The following is a 19521-nucleotide window of genomic DNA, read 5'->3' as shown; positions in this document are numbered from 1 at the left end:
AAAGGGTTATTGGGTAGCTTAAGCTCCCAGAAAGAGAGTTACTGGTTTGAACCCAAACTGGGGTCTTTCACATAGAGTATTGGTCAGTCCAGTGAGCACTGTCAAACAAATTCTTTTGTTTCTGGCAAAGAGAAACGACCAACTGTTGTCAATCTTCATCAGTAATGAGAAGTTAATAGGTTTATGTCTTGTCAAATCACACTGTAAAACAGGGGTAGCTGTTCAGCACCATTATTTAAAAAGTGTACATTTACTTCCGATCACAATGAAATGATAGCAAATTTGCATTAGCATTAGCATTTTACTTATTGACGGTTTCATTGTTTACTAAGCAGCCTGTAGTCACACTCCCTGACCACTCCCCCCGGCATGCACGCCAATCATATTCTTTTGTTTATAACCAACTCTGGATTTTCATACATATCAAAGCAGAAATCTGTTAACAGTAGACTGAGGTGTATTTGTGGAGAAAGACCAGTAACCACAGTATGTGTTTCTGTAAACAAAAGACAAGCAGCCTTCTTAAATATCGATCATTTTATTCCAATTTGAGAAATTTAAGTTGATATTCTGAAGTAAAGGTTTTAATATCAACAGGACCTTTGCATTTAATAACAACACTTTACATGCCCTCATCCAGTGACAATGAAAAGCTTCATTGAACTTTTTTTTGTTGTTTATTTTATTTCCCTTGTAAGAAAGAGTTCAAGTATAAAAATTCCCAACAGTGTAAAATTGCCCATCTGATGAATATGAAGCAAAAAAAGAGCACAGCTACTGAAACCTCGACAACAGCTATACATTCTAGTAGAGAAAAGCAGCTTTTTTTTTGCTTCTTTTTACCAAAAAGAAAAAAAAAGATTAGTTTTTCCTCTTCTCTAAACATAGAAGAGGCAGAGTACTGTCTGCATGCAAGGAGACCTGCATTTAAATAAAGTTCTTCCATACAAAAAGGCATGAAGCTGATATTTAATGTCATGTTCCGAAGAATCAAAAAAGATAAAAAATAGAAGTACAGTGCACATTTTTAAATAACTCCTATATCAACATTTTGGTTGATTATGTTATTATTAATAATAATAATGATAATAATGATAATAAAACTAATCAATAACTTATATATGCCTTGAGATGAGTACATCATATTATTAATACAGTACCGCCACTAAGTCTCTACTCTCAGAGTGTCAACATAGTCAACCCTCAAAAATAAATATCTTAAATAGTAGATTTATCTCTTTTTTTTTTTTTTTTTAGTTTTTTTCTCTCTTAAATAGCAGTAAAAATGTAAGGCACATTTAAGAGAGACCAACACGACGTCAAAGAGGAAACCCACATCCTCCCACCCCACCTGGTGTTCTTGACAGACATGAGGCAGGCCAGTTGTCGGGGTGGCTTTGGTGAAAGTGTTTGTGAGTGCGTACCTGACTACAGCAGCACAGAGGTGGAAATGCTGATGGGGGCAGTGCTGAATGACCGGGGTGGAGGATGAGTCGAGTGGGGTGGGGGTGGGGGTTAAAGTTGGTTCCCAAAGGGCTCGGCCGGGGATTAAAATGTGACAACTCAACAAACGAGCACAAGTGAAGCGTTCTTTCCAGAGTGATCCGTCTGTGTGGCGCTGGAGCTGGCTCTGTCCAACCCCCCCCCCACCACCAGCAGCTGCTGCTGCTCTCCCTCTTTCTGCTTCTCTCAAAAGCAGAGCCAGAGAGAAGCACGACTGCGCTTGCCTTTGTCTTTGACTGCTATGTGTGCAGCTCTGGATGTATGTGTCAGTTTACATATGAGCGAAACGTGGAAAAGCAACAGATTTAGTGTTTCTCATTGTCCGAAGCCATTTTTCAGTCTCTCTCCTTTTGTCAGTGCCTTTGTTTTATTTGCCAAGTCCCCCCTTTTTTTCAGTCCAAGAATCAAGTCAGAGTTGATGACATTTTCAGTTTCTTTTCTTTGTTTCTTTGTCTCATGGTGATTTGTTTGCTTTGCATAGGTCAAGAGGTTGAGAGACACAGAGTTTAAAAAAAAAAGGGACATTCAGCATCAGGAAGATAATAAGGTAGTTCTTCAAATGTTTGTGACACGGCGAGTCACACAAAATAATAGCTAACACAGTGGAAACCGTTCCATTTCCCTGATTATCAGAAAATATCAACTTCCAAAAATGCACTTGAAAAGACAAAAAGAACAAGCAGAGCCCTCAGTGTTTAATAATAGCAAATAATAAATATAAATGTTATGAGGGCATTAAATAACCTAACAAGAGGAAAAAAAGGAGTATTTTCCTAAAAACTAACGTTAAAGACAGCAATAGGACCTATACCAACCACAGGGATTAGTTCCTGGATCTCTAAAAATAAGTACTGTACTACAATGATAATAGTAATGATAATAATAATCATGGTAATAACAACAACAACAACAATAATGATAATAATAATAGAAAACCATTTTCATTATTTGTCCTGCGGCTTTTTTTCATTTTCTCTTTTTTCATTTTTTTGGTTGAAGCACAGCAAGTTGAAAAGTTACTGTAAAAAGTTCCCACCTCACCATCATCACCATCACCATCATCATCATCATCATCATCACCTTTTTAAAGCAACTCTGCTTTTGAGCTGTTGACACGCCACACCCTTAACGCCACTCCCTCTTTTTTTCTTTTTTTTTAACAGATCAGCTGTAGCTGGGGTGGGCCTCCTTCTTGTTCTGCATGTCCAGCACTTGCAAGACCTGCTATTGCATGCGGTCAGCTTGCAATTGCTGAGGCTGGTACTGGCCAAAGGCTGCAGCTGCAGCAGCGGCTGAGCCCGGGGCAGCGGTGGCCAAAGGTTGCTGGACAGCATAGCCGTATCCGGCAGTGGCCACGTAGCCTGTGGCCGCTGGGGAGGCGGTGTAAGGGTATTGCTCGTAAGCGGCGGCGGCAGCGGCAGCAGCGTTGGCTGCTGCAGCAGAATACTGTGCATAGGCGGCTCCGGTGTAGTCGATGTAGGGGGATGAGGCAGTGGGAGGCGCAGCGGCTGCAGGCTGCACATGAGGGATGACCACACTAGGCTGAACGAAGGCCTGAGGATACACATAGTGGGCCGGGATGCTGTGGGAGAAACACACAGATGTGACAGTTGTTTGATTCAGTGCCAAACATTAAAAAGACAGTAAGACCCAACCCCCCAAAAACCCAACTCCACCACACTAAGGCCAAGCGCCCTCCCACCACCCAGACCCAGTCCAGTTCACCAGTCAAGAAGAGCAAGAAAATGCCTGCTAGTAAGGATTAGAACAATATAGGGTTGCCAAAATAGAAAAAGTTTGACTAGAAAAGAAGACTAGAACATGAGAAAATCTTTCAACACCCAGACTTTTTTTTTCTTTGTTTCCCTTCTTAATTAAAAAAAACCAACTTTCGTATGATTACATCTGGATGAAGTACTGACATCATCTTCTCTATGAGGCAGAGCATGAGGGGTATGTTTGAGTTTGCGTTGTGGAGACAAAAGAGAAAGAAGAGGGTTGAGATTTGTAGCCTTGCAGCTCATCTGATGGTCAATTTGTACATTAACTCTGGTGCTGTCCCCTGCCTGCTGGAGGGAGAGCAGGGGCAGCGGGGTTCGGGTGGCTTACAGTGGCAGGGGGTGGGGTGTGTGTGTGTGAACAGAGTAGATGAGCCCAGGGAAGCTTTGTGAAAATGTCACTGCCACTTTGACAGCTGGACAGTTTTAAAAAGGGACGCTGCTGGCCATTTCCCCCTCTCTGTCGGGACAATGAGCCACGGAGGCTGTGGGGGGAGCTGGGACTAGGCTCTGCACTGAGAGGGATGTTTCGATTAAATAAACAATTCTGAACAATGAGCACATTCTGCCCTCCATGACATAGCCTTATCCCAGCCCCTAGTCTCTATAAGGTCTGGAAACTCAGCTGCACAGCAAGCAGGAAGGGAGTTTTTATAATCTACACCATTCTGAATGAGAGAAGTGAAAAATCAACTTTTTTAGTAAGAAGCAAAAATAAGAAATGTTGCTTTTTTGATATCCCCTCTCCTCGAATTGAACTCAAACGAAGTGAGAAAACAGAATTCCAGTAACAGCCGCACATCTAACTTTAAATAACGATTGCTGTTAAATCTGTTGAGGAAAAATCTGCACAATCAGTGGATATCAGGTGGTCACTTTATCGTCTGGATTGAGAGAGAAAACGATCAGAAAGTTTAAAAAAAAAAGTGGGATCTATCGTGGCAACCCTATTGTGAGCACTCCATTATCCAAATCCAATCCACATCCCAACCGAAAACAGTGGACCAGGAAAAACAGGAGAGAACATAAAGAGCAAAGTGTCAGAGAGGAGGATATATAGGAAAAAAACATTTCACAAAAGCAACAACCATGACGAGGGCACAGCACAATCACTCAACTGAAAAAAGACGTGAAAAGCAAAGGGGTGGAAATGTGAAGGGATGGTGTTGCTGTTGCTAAAGATACCCACATAAGAGCATTTTTGAAGGCTGGTAAGAAAATTTCTATCCTGAAAAGATTCTTTGTTTTTTTTTCAGAGTTAAACTAATTAGAAAACCTTCTGAAGCAGCATTTTCAGTATCATGTGATTCGAAAAACTCACTTTGAAAGTGGCACTAAAGAAACTCAGTGGGCTCAGTAAGGCTTTAGATATTTTACTGGCCTAATAAAAAAAAAAAATAGCAGCAGTGGTGCAGAGAGATGTTTACAGGCTGTTATCTCGTGTGAAATCACTGAATTATCAAGAGAGGAAAAACGTCATATGACAGGCGTGGAAGATTCGCCCACTGCTCGACTGCTCAGTTGTGCAAGTATTTGCTGGTCTAACACGCTCAAAAAAACCCCCCAAAAAACAAATCAACTAATTAATTAAGTGTAAGTTTTCCATTTAATTTTGTTACATGAGTATAATTAAGGGATTCTGGTTCAATGAAATTTACTTAATTGGCATTCATTCAGTTTATACCAAGCAAATTATCCTTAATTGTTAATTATTTTAATAAAGAAACCTTTTATATATTTCAGTTGCATTTTACTCAAAGTTACTACTTCATGTTTGTTGAGTTTTTGGGGGGGTGGTTTGAGTGTACCGATCAACAAACACATTGTAACTCTGTTTGCACAGTTGATGCCAGGATTTGAATTAATCAGTTAAAAAGGCAGCAGCTGACCCACAGGTGCTCTGTGTGAAAAGCACAGCAAATAAGCCCCTAACAGGACTTCAGATCTCATGTTAGTACTAGATCTATAATAATATAATTCGATAATCTAAGCACTATGCAAGCATACAGTGCTGTGCTCTGAAAATGCATTGTGCAAGACAGCAAATCTAATAATCTCATAATGTGATATTCACATCTTTGCGCACACTTTCTAATATTTGTCTGACTCCTAGATCTTATTGCAGTTACATTATTAAATCTGTATTACAAGATACTGGTGGTGCTGAGCTGTATAAGTTGGTATAGACTGAATAACACACACAGATATACACATAGCATAAGTTGTGTTTTCGGCCATAGGAAGCAAAGCTCTGCCTCATTAAAATAAACAAACTAAAAACGGTTTTTCTCTGTGCAGATGGTCATAAAATAAGAGCATTTAAGTTATCCCAGTCTATTCCAAGTATATGTAGCTGATTTGTGCAGGTATGCTGGTCTGACTGTTCCTGTGTGTGCGTTTCTTTATTGGAAGGTCCCAGTAGTCAATAAAGTTCAAGGCTAAATAAAGGTTGTCTTCCAGCCTGCATGCTGTCTGCCATGTGGACTTGTTCGTTATCAAAGTGCGAGAGGTTGACGTCACAAACATTTCCTAATTTAAAGAGTTGTTACGACCAAGCTGACTGTGATTCTGATGCACTTAAATATTTGTAACATAGTCATAATCCAAACACAGATGGCTACCTGGATAAAGTTACTGTGCGAAACCTTCACCAGTCACTCTGTGTGGACGTATTAACAGCAACAGCAGCAGCACAGATACATCTTCTGAGCGTGCAGAGGAGAACTTCAGTTTTTGAGCCGCTGGATGTAAAAGGATGTTCAGCTGTGATCGTTTGTCTCTTTAAAAAAAATTGTGAAAATGCAAACTTCAGTGCTGAAGTGACTTCAAGGGACCATCAATCTAAAGAGGTTCTTTGATTCATTTCAAAAGGAAGAGAGGACGCTGTTTGCCACGTTTGTGATTTGTGAATTGTATCTTTCACCGGAGCTTTCATCCTAAGCCTCTCTCACTTTGAGTTTACTTCTAACAAATTTATTCCCTGCTGTGGAGATCGTGGCTGCAGTTACACACTAGTATTTCTCTAAATCAGACTGAAGACTTCGGGTCAGCTGTTTACATGGAAGGTAATTTATTAAGGTCTGGTGTTTATGTGGATATTGGAACTTAATCCGAGCAGTGTGATGTACTCAAAGGTTATGAATGTAAATTTTCCTCAATGGCTGCCTTACATCTCTGGAGCTCCCTGAAGAAGATGGATATCTGTTGCATATAGTTACTGTTATTGTGTTAAAAACAGACTCTCTGCAGAGTCCCTTGCGGATAGAGTAGAAGTGTATGTCTCCACATATTTGTGGGGACAAGGACAGAAACAACACAAAGTGGGGCAAGTGGAGGAAGAATGCAGCCAGAAAGTCATGAGGTTTAATTGTTTACTCGTTGCAGCTTTTCTTCTAATCTGTTTACGAGGTCTTCTGCTCCACAGCAGGTTTCTGCCTCCCCTGAGCTCGCTTTGTGACGCTTGTATTCAATCCAGTTTTATTTATATAGTCACAACAAATCACAACAACAGTGGTCTCCAGGCAGGCACTGAACTAGCTCCTACCGTTACTAACAGCTGAAGTAGTTAACATTCATAACACTGAACAGCACGTTTTAAAGAGGTCACTGAATCTTCATTTTCAACAACACTTAAGTATTAAACAGTTTTTGAGATATGACTTCTTTGCCATTACTTCTGCTGTTGCAGGATGTGGTCAAAATCTTCCCAAGTTTGAAATTTTAATACTATGACAACCCTATTCACACAGTTACATTTCCTCAGCTGGGGGGATATCTTTGCTGGTGCGATCGCCATAGCGATAATAGCTAATCATTACAAGGAAATCTGGCCAAGCATCAGTTAGCGATTAGCATTAGCCACACTAGCTTCTTTGTATATATACACCAGGCTGATTTTTCACAGCAACTTCTTTTATGTAATACTGAACTGCACAGGCAACCAAGTTGTTCTCTCAGTTAACGCTTTGGTGGATCATTTTAATACAGCTGACCCCCAGTATTTGCTGGGGCTAAGGGCCACAACCAGCTGCAAATACCAAATACCAAACACTTGAGACCGCTCTAAAAATGCTTATAACTGCCTATTTAAATAGTTCAAACACCATATATACCATAAACTATCATCCTAAAACATTTGAAGGTCTTGGGATATTTTGTAGCCGCCCCCGTGTCTGCTGATGCCATTTCCCCATGTTGAGAAACACACCTTCTTTTTTAATCATAAAAAATGTATTTTGTCGTGAAAATAAAATCAGTTAGTTCCACAGAAAATCCAGAAAAACCGCAAACAGGTGGGGGTCAACTGTAAAGATGATTTGATTGGCTAGCTCTTAACTTTCTCTGCACCATGTTCAAACTGAAGGTGAAGTGACAGGGTTGGAGCCTGACACATGTTCGTGAATTCTCCCCACCAGCCGCTGTCCCTGGAGTGGGTCATGCTAAATTCCCTTTTGGAATTCACCTCCCAACCTCACCAGGTATGTGAAAAAAAGGAAAAAAGACGACACTGCCGCCAGTTTATGCAAGCCTATCTGCTCACAGGACTATCAGAGGACAGCCACATTGACATCCTTTTTGGATTTTGAAAGCCACTGTGGGGAAAATACCATTTAATTAAGTAAATTTTCTTCACTAAAATCTGGACTTAATTCCATTGTACATGGAAAAAGACTTCTGTCTGTAATTTGCTTTCATAGATTAACAGTGTGCTTACATTTCTTCAGATATGAGTCATGTATGATTCATAACTTGTACAAATTCATATTAACGTCCTAAGACCCAAACTCTTCCATGGCGTGCATTTTTCATTTCTCTTTGATATTTGGGCATATTGGGGCCCGATGAATGTAAAAACAAAGAATTGCCCGATTTTATTTTTTTTATCTTATTTTTGTTTTTAAGAAAAATGAGAGCCACATATGAGGATATTTGTTTAAAAATTTGATAGAACAGCAGCAGTATAATGTCCTCGTAAGTGGACATCAGGCCCTTGTAGAGCAAAATTGAGTATTTTGGTCTAAATAACCCAAAATGTGATGTCCAAATATTTGGACACCAGGTCCAAGGAGGTTAACTCTTTTTGCCTAACCATGCCTTTATTGAAATATGCTGATGTGTAAAAACCTGTCATTAAGTGTACAGAGGCGACGTCAAAAGTCGACTTAACGGGGATAAAGAGTTAAAGGCTATATGTTAGGCCGGCCCCTAACACACTCACATGACCCTGTTTAAATGGGCTCTTCCCTGCTCTTACATGACACACAGCGACAGCTCGTGCACCCTCACTGGACCCCCTAACACAGACACACACACAGCTCAGCTTCATGCGACTGCATTGTCAGCATTCAGGGCTTTGTGTGGCACAATGGGTGCGCTTGTTTTCCTTAACACCACGAGCCCATGTGACGAAAGCTCGCTCTGAGAGAATAAGAGATAGAAAAAGAGACATCCAGACATTTGTTTGTGTCACAGTGGAGACTTTGGTGCTGACTGACTTGAGCTGGGTGCATGTGGATGTGTGCAGATGCACAGTGAGACCCCATAACCCCCGTATGTTCAGGTGTAGTCAGACGCATATAAGCTCACATTTTAACTGGGATGCTTTCGGTTCATTCATAAGACATTCGCATCTCCCAATAGTGCGAAGAAAAGGAGACTGAGAGACCACAAGAGGTCATTTCACAGTAAGTTGGTCTCTGCCGTGTTGTGTTAATGTAAGAAACAGCAGGAAGATGCACTGAGCACACGCAAGCAGTGATAGGCTTTGTTATTTTGAGGGGAAAGTGTGGGGTGGGGGGGCAAGGGTGAAAGAAAGAAACTCCACACAGAAAAGTCACCACTCACTCAAACAAGACAGCCAGAAGGAGGAGAAAGAAACATGTAACAGCACATCCTGTTAAACAAAACAGATCAACCACAAGCTAAAAGCAATGATAATAATAATAATTTAAAAAAAATCTTCTCCTCTGCAAAGTAGACACGCTTCCACAAAAAGGAAAAAGAACACCCCACAAAAACAACAATCAGTCCAGTTTTTCTTTTCTTTTACTTTTTTTTATCACTAAAGTAAAGAAAGCACACGGTTTAGCTAACAACACCACTTCATAACGGCACACAAAGCTAAGTTCTATTTAAATAAAATGAAAAAGAAGTCCAAACGAAACCCACGTACATGCATCTGTAATCACCATTTTGAGAGCTTGTTTGTGTGCGTTTGAGTCTACAGGTAATTCCTTTTCTCTGATCAGAACTATTCCACAAACCAGCACAGTTAGCTTAACCGAGAGCGAGCCTGTCGAACCAGAGAAAGATAGATAACATTGAGTGAGGCTGTAAAGTTTCCATCACTGTCCACTCAGCACACTCACACAAGAATGTATTTACACTCACACGTATTTCTGCAAACAGTCGAACTTAGGAAAAGCAGTTTTGACTGGAGGTTTTTTTTTTGGGTGGACAATCATTGGGGAAGAAAAGGTGTATTTATAGCTTACATTCCAACTCTGATGATTAGTCATCATTTATTCAAGGAAATGAATACATGTCGACTTGTTAGTCCTTACCCATAAGGCCTTTGGATGAATGCTGGGTGAATCTGGGGAACACCGAAGGTAAAACCTGCAAGACAAAATAACTTCAAATACAGACAAAAACTGACTTCTAGCAACAACAACTTGAAATTATATTTAAGATTCAAACCCTGAGGTACAAACAAACATCCTACTGGCTGGTCTTACCTGGCTGCATCACCCGAGGCTTGGCACCCAGGTATGCCAGGTTGACGTTGGCCTTCCTGCCATCGATGATCGGGTTGGGGTCCTTGCAGGCCCGATCTGCGGCTGCACGGTCTGCCATCGTCACCTGAGAGGAGGATAAACGAAGAGCTGAGGATGTTTTTAAAGGCAGTTGAGGGTTCAATAATGATTGGAGCTTGTAAGAAAGAGGGAAACCACATGTTTCAAAGAAGTATAAGTGTGTGTGTGTGTGTGTGTGTGGGTGTGTGTGTGTGCGCACAGAGGCCTCCTTCTGTGTGCGCCTGTGTGGCCATCACTGACAGTGGCAGGTATTTGACAGCACACACACATTTATCACCCTCGTGTGGATGTGATGAAACTTATCAGCAGTGAACGGTAGCCAGGCTGACCACCACAACCAAACCAAAGCCCTCAGTTCTCCTTTTACAGCCTTTAATTCTAATCAGAGGGATTCGTGTGAGCTTGACCATAAACATTATTTGGGAGACAATAAAGTAAAGGTAAATAAAAAAAGAAAGATGATTTAGAAAGAGCAGTAAAGAGAGGATCTAAGCAAACGTGAAGTTAAACGTTGATCCCAGCACACAAACGTAAATATTTGATTAAATCAAGGGTAGATAAGAATAAAATTAGGTTACTTAAATAAAGGCTCAGGCTTGGCTTCCATAATTCTCTTTTTGGATAATTCTCTTACATGTATATGAAGGTCAGCTTAGTCAAACTATATGTATATATACAAATAAAGAGATTTATTATTGAATAACCGTGAGTAGATGGTTGCTCGTCTCCAACCCCCCCCCCTAAACAAACCAAAAACATTAAACACTTTGGTTCTCAGGTTTGATGACAAGTCTCAGCAAGACGGTGTAAACTACCCTAAGAGGAAGAAACTGTGACCGTTTCGAAAAACCTGCTCTACAATATCAAGACATAATCGAGAGTTTTCTTTCAACCCACCGCAGCTGCCACTGTGTGAACAGCTCCTTAAAAAAATGCGTGTCGGGGCGCATACCAGCGCGCAACAAGTTGGTGGGTGCGAGATTGCAACAGAAGCCAGTGACAAATTTAAGCAGGAGCTGCTTATCAAAACATAAACAACCCGTGACCCACAGATATATCAATGCTAGTCATGGTGTTGTGCAAGACAGCAACAGAAGCGAGCCTTAACAGAAGAAACGTGGTGACACGAATTTCTGGAACGAATAGACGCATATAAACTCCTGTGGAAAGCTGTGGTGTTACTGAGTGATACTTACAAATCCATAACCTCTAGACTTGCCGGTCTGCCTGTCGGTAATGACCACTGCTTCTTCAATCTCACCAAAAACTTCAAAATATTTCCTGAGACTGGAATCCGTGGTGTGGTAGGGAAGACCCCCAACAAAGATCTTCGTATAGGTCGTGTCCTTTTGCGTGGTGTGCATCGTTAGTGCAAAAAAATACAATAAATAGAAACTATAAAAAAATATAGTAGTAGTGCAATGTCTCCTTATGGATAATACTTTGGATGACTAGAGAGATAGAGAAAGAGAGAGAGAGAGAAAGTGAGAGATCAGTTGGCTCTAAAGTTTTTCAGAGGAGAAAAGAAGACAAAAGAAGCCTGGAGGTAGATTTAAGTTCGACAGTAAGAGGGTAGAAATATGGAGCGGATTGTCCCAAAGATACCAGCAGGTGTTTCCAGCTCTTCTTGGTAACTCTGCCGTCTAACTAAATAGGTTTGGGACCCATTCCTAAATGCGTTGCCTCTAACTCCACCCACTTTTTAGTTCCTCCCACCAGCGTGCACAAACAGCTGGGAAGTGCGGCTCAGTGTGAAACATTGGAGCTCCTTCACCACAAAGATCCGCGTTTAATGAACCATCAGGGCCCAACAAAAACCGATTCTACTGATGATTAGTGATGTGCGATACCACTGATTTCCTTTCCGATCCGATACCAAGCAAAATTCAGGGTGGTATCAGCGATACTGATCCGATACCGATACTCTGTACAAAAACTTAATGTTTCATTGCATTTCATAATACAATATATAATTGTATTATGTAATTGTAATAATAACATAACCACATTGCTTCATAATGATTAGAGGACATCAGACAACTTGTTTTTATTGCTTAATAATGCAGAATAATCATATATAGAAATAAAAAAAAACTGATGTTGTGCGCTATTTGAGCATGTTGCCTGCCTGCAGCAAAGGACTCTGCGAGAGACGTCGGTCTCGCCCTAGCAGCACCTGTCCCTGTCCTCCTCTTCTGTTCGCCTCAACATAAGCTTATCATATTCTGTGATGTGATTTACTCAGAGGTGTTTGACGAGGTCAGTGGTGTTGCCACAACAACGTGTCCACACAGGACTCTGTTTGCGCTCAGCCATTGTTGTGAGTGTGAATGCCAGGGGCTGCGACACATTTATACAGCCGTATTCCGCATATGACTATGAAAGGCGTAAGAGGAAGTAGTTCCTTCCGAATTAGACGATCCGAATTGTATAGTTTCTTTCCACTGCGTTCATTTTAATGGAAAAACTACAAATTTACCCCAGAGTACTAAAATATCGATATTATAATATGAGAATCGATTCTAGAACATAAATTGCTGGTATCGGAAGAATCGATATTTCAGTATCGATCCGCACACCACTACTGATGATACGTTTGGCACAAAAAGTACCTGTGACTCAGGAACAGCTCAAGTGAAAAATAATTTGGATGTTTGGGGGTTTTTTTTTCACCCTCCACAGTGTTTTAGTTCTCAGTTGAACTAATGTCAACTAATATGTGAGCTGAACTGATTAATTAGGAAGTGATCTCTCAGAAAAATAAAGTTATTTTAAGTACTTTGGACTCACAATGAACAAATAGCACTAACTTTAAACTCAAGTAAACCATACTCACTTTCTACTGGCAATCTTTTAGTTTTGACAGTTTATTGCAAATACAGTTTTAGATATTTTACATTTATAGAATAAACTTTATTTATTTATTCACAATTAGAATGGGGAAAAAGAGTTCAGCCCTTTTATAAACAGCAGATCAACACCTTTGAAAATCCTCTGAGAAGATTCACAGTCCAGCTTGAATGGCTGGGACTACAGATGTGAATTAGTAGTTTGGTATAATCTGGCGCTTGCATCTTATATTTTTGGTGTATTGCTGTTTAATGGCATGCCTGTCCCTGTTGAATAAATAAGTAAAGAAAGAAGTCATGCACAATACGTGAGGGGTATGTCTTTAGAGAGTCTTAATTGTGTTGCTTCTTGAGTGGAAAGGTCATTAGTCCAGCGTAAAAAGTTTGAAACAGAGGTGTCAGTGTCAGATGAGGCCATACTGCTGCATCTCTCAATATCCTCCCGAACAGCCCAGAAGAGCTAATTCAACTCCGGTAATGTGAGAGTGAACTCTTCTATTAATCATTCATGGTGCCTCACTTCTGTGAGCTGGCCTACATACGTACATCTATCCTACAGTGAGCAGATACATTTACGGTGGGAGCATTACCAAGTGCTGTTCATTCCTATGTGGGAAGCCACTGATGACCAGTCTAAACTTTATGAAACACAGATCAGTAAAGATTACTAATTGCGTTTTTATTCACCTCCAACCAAAATCTGTCTTCTTCCAGCTAAAAGAATGACAAGAGCCAGTGTTGCTGTCACCTCCACCTGCAGGACGTCACATCACAATGAAATGCAACCTGATAAAGCGCCTTTCTGCCGTGTCTCCGTTCACTTGCTGTTTTATTAATGCAGCCACACGCCCTTAAAAGTCAGAATAAAGGGGGATTGATATCAGGTTTCTCAAGCTCAACAATGGGGATCCGGTTAGGTTGCATGCTCTTATTGTCTCTGCAGCATGCTGACTAGTCTGAATCCTCTAACAATATGCCGCCCCCCAATGAAAGCTTCATTTATTCTTTATCACCAGGAACCTTGAACCACTGCAAACATTAAGTCCACTTTGTAAATGCTGTTTCCATATTGGCTGTTTTTAGAGAAATTAAAACTTAAAATATCTGTCAATCATTTGCCAGTCAGGCAAAGGAAAGTTGAAGGTCAAAGGTCAAGGAAACAGCTGAATGGCCACAGCAGTCACACTTAGGTTTCAGCCCTAACCTCTCATTCAAAAATATGTTTTGATGTTCTGGTTTTTTTTGTGGTTAACCTCTAAAGCTTTTACATTTTATGGATTGTAATAAATGACTGATCACACACTTGTTTTTCACACACTCTCTGAACCATAAAAAACGAGAAAATGGGGATTTCCTACTTTGCCTTAAACACATCTTTTTACACCAAGCCCTTCCTCATATGTTGCCAAAAGCACTCATGGCTTGTCTTATAGAAGAGGTGCGCTAATTCTTCTATAAGACAAGCTGCAGCACACATTTAACCCACTGAAACAGTGCCACCTTATGTCCAACAGAACAGCTGCACAGAGTACAACCTTCACAGCAACGTGAGAGGATAACACAGCAATTTCTCTCAGTTATAGTGAAAAAAACAAACAAAGACCAAACAACCAAAAGCACTCACAAAAATCGATTTGGTCTTTTGGTATGAAGTGCATCAATTAATCTTTATTAAAGTGTTCAGTGAGGTAAAATGCGCTGAATTTAATGGAAAACCCTCATGTTCCAATGTGCTTTCATGTTTTTCTTCTGCAAACCTTCACAGCTTCAACATTAAGTTCAATCACACATTAAATATACATTGTACACATTGCTAATACATTTATTTTACAAGCTTAAACAACTCTCAACTGTGCAAAATGAATGTATTTTTGGCTTAGTTTCTCTTCCCGTACCCCCTTGTGCTGATTGATGGCTGATTTGTGCAATAGTTTAAAATACTTCTTCTTTGTCATCTGCATGTTGGAAGCTAGAATCACACTCCAGCTCCCCTGAGGCTGTGAACTCTTGCACCTGGGTCATCTCTTCTTCTTCTTCCTTTTCTCTACGCTCAACTTCCCTCTCTGCACCCTCCCCTCGGTGATCTCCTCCCTCCTCTCTCCTTTCTCTCTTCCCTGCCTTCTTCGCCTCTTCCTCGCACTCCCTTTTGCCATCTCCATCCTCTCTCACCCACTCTCCTCCCTCTGCAGCCTCACGCATCACCTGGCTGGGATGTGGTGCCGCTAGCGTCTCCACAGGGGTGATGGGCGTGTCTTTGTCTTTCTCGGTGCTGGAGATGATGGCGGGGACACGGACACGTGCAGACTTGCTCCTTAAACGCATCTTGAGTTTATCTTCTTTTAACTGAAAGAGAGTGGAGAGTGCAAGATTTTTTTTTTAAGAAAACTCTGGTAAAAAACAAAACAAACCAAAAGACATGACAGAGCTGAGGTGTTGGGGAAAATGGTCATGCAGACACGGCACCTTGCGTCTCTCTTCAGCCAGCCGAATCTTCTCTTCAAACTCTTCTCTGGTGTGTAGCTTCTGAGCTTTCTTCACCTTCAGAGACTCCAGTCTGGCAGGAGGCCTGCGCCAGGCACCTTCATTGTCGTCCAGCTGATGCATACAAACACAGAAAATGAACTTTTTAGACAGGCAACCTGTCTGTACCACGTCTCACGCCCTATGGCAGACGGGATAAGCTCCAGCCCCCAACCCCCCACACTCGTGACCCTGAATTTAATATGCAGAATGGAATGGATGGATAGTTTAGCTTATGAGTATGAGTTTATGGGCAAAGATGGAATCAGGCAGCGCATTTTGTGCTTGGTTCATGGTGTTCTTCCTTATTTTCTTTTTCTTTAGTAAAAGTTTGTTGAACCGCAGCATTATTATGGATGCCACAGATTCAGGGACAGTAGCAGTCAGGCTATGGAAAAAGTTTTTATTTCCCTTTGTCAGATGTGTTGAGAAAAAAAAGCATCTTTTAGAATATGTACCCTGTTTATATCACTGTGCTCGTCTTTCTACTAAAAGTAAAGCTCCATTTGCAGTAAAGCTGTCAGATAACTGGCCTGTAAGGTCGTACCATGCTGTGCACACCAGGTACTCACCATGATGCTGTAAGCTTCTCCAACCCTGCTGCTCTTTTCTCTGTGCTGTTCCTTTGGGATGATGCCCTGATTCAGCAGTTCTTCCAGGATCTTGTGGGACTTCTGGCGTTCAGTTATTTCATTATCCCACAGAAGTACGTCTGGAAAAACAAACCAACAAAAAAACAAGAAATAAACAAACACATATTATACACTCAAGGACATCTTACAAGCAAATAAATAACAAAATCACAGTATAGATAAAATAACAGTTGAAGACATCATCGGAAAAAAAAGTCAATACATCACAGAATTAAAATAAAACGGAATAGGCAAGCTTAAACAGATGTGTTTTAACAGTGGTTATAGAGAGAGGGAGAGAATCAGTGTTCCGAATGTGATTTGGGAGCGAGTTCCAAAGATGAGGAGCCACTCGGTTGCCAGCTCTAACGCCCATGGTCGTCAGGAGTGCAGAAGGTATAATGAGAATGACAGAGGATGAGGAGCTCAGAGAACAGGATGGAGTGGTGATGTGCAAAAGATCATGGAGACCTGGAGGTGAGAGATGGAGAGATAGAGAGACTTAAAGGGCTTAAAGGACCAGGGCTGTCTGTACTGTGAAGGTGCTGAAAACCAGATTCAATTTGCTCATAGAGATGACTGTTAGTAAGGTGACAGTAAGGTGATGGGTCTACACTCGATTTCTTAAGAGTTGGAATTATCACAGCTAGAGGTAAAGGAAAAAGGCAGAGATTAGGGAGAAATGGATAATGTCAGTTATTCAATGAGTGAGAGAGGAACAAAATAAACAGGATATAACTGCCTGAGTGGAAAGTGGGTCAAGGCAACAGGTAGAAGGTTAAGATTTATCAGCAAATCCAGATATTTTCTCAACAGTTGAGAGAGTGAAACTGGGAAAGAGGAAGGCAGATCACAGTGTGCAACATGTGGAATTATCTAGACCCAGCTGCTGATGGACATTGTTCTTCTTGGTATTGAAAAAAAGGCCATGGAAATCCTAATATTCCATTCACCAGACTTGATTAATGTTCCATACATATATTCCATAAATATTAGCTGTAGACATGGTACCCTTAAAGTGGCCCATTTGTTCCTGATACATAGTTTTATGAACAATAAGACCAGTCTTTGTATGAAAGCGTTCCAGACGACAACGTGTATTTTCAAGCTTGGGCAATTCTGAGGTGAACCAGGGAGCAGAGTGGATAAAGGAGACAGTCAAAGGAACAAAAATATCCATAACTCTGTGGAATCTATTACTGCAGTAAGATACCAGTTCAGGTATGGGAAGGTCAGATGCTATAGAGTTCTGAGGAGTAACACCAGAACACTAGATAAGATCAAGAATATGGCCTTTAGTGTTAGTTGGAAAAGTAATAAATAGCTGTTTCTCTACAGCCTGATGAGTCAGACTACACACTCACTGTCCTGTGTGATTCTGTCCACTCACTTTCTTTGATGCTCTCTGATGTTAGAAGAGGGAGTGTTCGGGGCACTGCTCCAGGTATGTCACCAGGTATTTCTCTGTTCTCCATCACCACCCCGCTGTCTGCTGTGCCCTTTGACACAGCTGAGTCTCCACGACCGCTGACCTTACTTCCTGTGTCATCCTGACAGCACAGACACAGAAAATAAATGCAGAAAGGGGACATTATTAAATCCTGACATCATTCCTGTGGTATCACAGACATGAATTTGTCGTGGTAACATCTGTGTTAACGTATTATCAATTTGCCATATAGGTTTACTTCACAGTCTCAATCAGCTACATTTTACAAAAAAAAAAGTACACCGAAATACATATTCACCTTTTATTTTCTTATAGTGTACACTGGTACTGATTAAACTAACCCGGCAGCATAAAACACAACTACAGTTTGCTGCGCAAGTTCACAAGTCCAGTGTGAAATAAACCTACATAAAAAGTTGATTTCTTTGAGCCCCATATTGTATTTTTAAGGAATGCTTTTCAACTATGAGGTTCATGTGAAATATAAATTCATTCATGAGATTTAGAGGGGAAACCACTTTTATCAAATCTGTTGCAACTGACATAACCAAAAATGTGTCTTTTCATTTGTCTCTTCTTTCTTTATTATAATCGTATAATAATAATAATAATAATAATAATGATATATATATGTATATATATAGATATATATGTGTATAAATAATCCCCATTTTTGAAAACAACAACAAAAGTTGCATTAAGAATTAATTAATGGGAAACTGCAATGAGACGAAACTGGATTCTTCTTCAGCTTTTAAGAGCAAGCCCAAACTTTTAGTCTTTATAAAAAGTAAGATATATTAACACTGATATTGCCAAACTTTTTTTTTTCTTTTTGCCTTGACACATCTGAAGCTGGTCTGATAGGACTTAACCATCATTACTCAGGTTCGTACCACAGAAGAAGAAGCATTGTGAAGGCACCTGCCCTTGTTGCCTTAACTTTATAGTTTATGTGAGAGTTGGGCTATACCAGTCTTTCAGCTTGCTGTTTTTCCAAAAAAAGGAACAAAATGTTTTTTCCCCTGCTAGAGAGAGGACTTCATAATAAATATCTATGTTCAAAAGGTCTATAAGGAAAATTTCACTTCCCTTACAACCCTCTATGAATTTTCTTTAAAAACTGTCACAAACAAACACCAGCTCTAGCGTCCTGTCCCCGGTTTTACTAGTGGGTGGTGGGACACCCAGCCTACCTCGTCTCCATTCACTGTCAGCGTTTGGACCGCGGTGATCGTGGAGTTCATGCATCCCATTTTCACCTTAAAGCAACGATGTGAAGTCAATCCTTGAAATTCATAAAACACCAGCTGTGTTTTGTTTTCTGGATTTCTTGTTGTTGTCTATGTGTTATCGACTGTTGTAGATTTGCATTCCTTCACTCAGACACTGCAGTCTCCATGGGTCCCGTGCGTTGCTAGGTGCCGTTGCTACAATAAATCTGACCTGGTCAAAGAGGTGATACTGCAAAGTCTACGTACAATGATCAAATTCGTTCATTTCTGATCAAATTTGTGCTTGCATCGTCCTTAAATGAACTCGTATGACAAATTTGTTGTCGGACTTGTGTTTGGGAGTAGAGTCGACTACAAAAGTATAATCGTGCCAGAAATCACTAGACGTGCATGTTACCAGATTACCACAAACAGAGGGGCTTGGTAAATAATTCAGCCAGGAGTCAGTGTGCCAAAAATAATTATATAAAACATGACCCTGACACATAAAACACAACACACTGTTCCGCTTACCATTAATTTTTACTCAGATACCAAGTTTCAGTGCGTGTGACCTTCGTTTCCTAAAACAACAACAACATGAAAATAAAATGAATATAAGACGAACGGACAGTGACAAATATCAACAAATAAGATACGCTTTTAATAAGCAAGCAGGGCCGGCCCGTGGCATAGGCCGTATAGGCAAATGCTAAGGGCGCCGTCCATCAGGGGGCGCCACGCCAGTGCCACAAATGTT

At 40.7% G+C, this 19521-nt stretch overlaps 2 protein-coding genes across 2 annotated transcripts in view; both read right to left on the bottom strand.

Annotated features, from left to right (window-relative positions):
• Positions 1-2452: 2452 nt before the first annotated feature.
• On the bottom strand, positions 2453-11741 carry rbm24a (RNA binding motif protein 24a). Its single transcript, XM_005728409.1, has 4 exons — positions 11293-11741; positions 10019-10142; positions 9845-9899; positions 2453-3085 (listed from the first exon to the last, which is right to left on the bottom strand). Exons 1-4 carry the CDS (start codon positions 11458-11460, stop codon positions 2728-2730), a joined length of 705 nt encoding a protein of 234 aa, XP_005728466.1. The 5' UTR covers positions 11461-11741; the 3' UTR covers positions 2453-2727.
• Positions 11742-14877: 3136 nt separating this feature from the next.
• Positions 14878-19521, bottom strand: part of stmnd1 (stathmin domain containing 1) — an 8254-nt gene continuing 3610 nt past the window's right edge. Inside the window, exons 2-6 of the mRNA XM_005728548.2 lie at positions 18744-19345; positions 17488-17647; positions 16038-16177; positions 15409-15540; positions 14878-15288 (exon numbers count right to left, since the gene is read on the bottom strand). Of these exons, the coding sequence (XP_005728605.1) occupies positions 14878-15288; positions 15409-15540; positions 16038-16177; positions 17488-17647; positions 18744-18803 (903 nt within the window). The 5' untranslated portion in view covers positions 18804-19345. The remainder of the gene's footprint in view (positions 15289-15408; positions 15541-16037; positions 16178-17487; positions 17648-18743; positions 19346-19521) is intronic.

This window comes from Pundamilia nyererei, unplaced genomic scaffold, assembly GCF_000239375.1.
Source record: "Pundamilia nyererei isolate P.nyererei 1_Seehausen unplaced genomic scaffold, PunNye1.0 scaffold00028, whole genome shotgun sequence".
NCBI lineage: Eukaryota > Metazoa > Chordata > Actinopteri > Cichliformes > Cichlidae > Pundamilia > Pundamilia nyererei.
This window is presented reverse-complemented; position numbering and strand designations above follow the sequence as displayed.

Excerpts from the sequence above, each read along its gene's own strand:
- rbm24a (XM_005728409.1), bottom strand. The coding sequence starts at position 11,460 with ATGCACACCACGCAAAAGGACACGACCTATACGAAGATCTTTGTTGGG. Across the intron at positions 10,143-11,292 it reads AGTCTAGAGGTTATGGATTT|GTGACGATGGCAGACCGTGC; the intron begins GTAAGTATCACT and ends TCCTCCTCTCAG. Across the intron at positions 9,900-10,018 it reads GCCTCGGGTGATGCAGCCAG|GTTTTACCTTCGGTGTTCCC; the intron begins GTAAGACCAGCC and ends TTTGTCTTGCAG.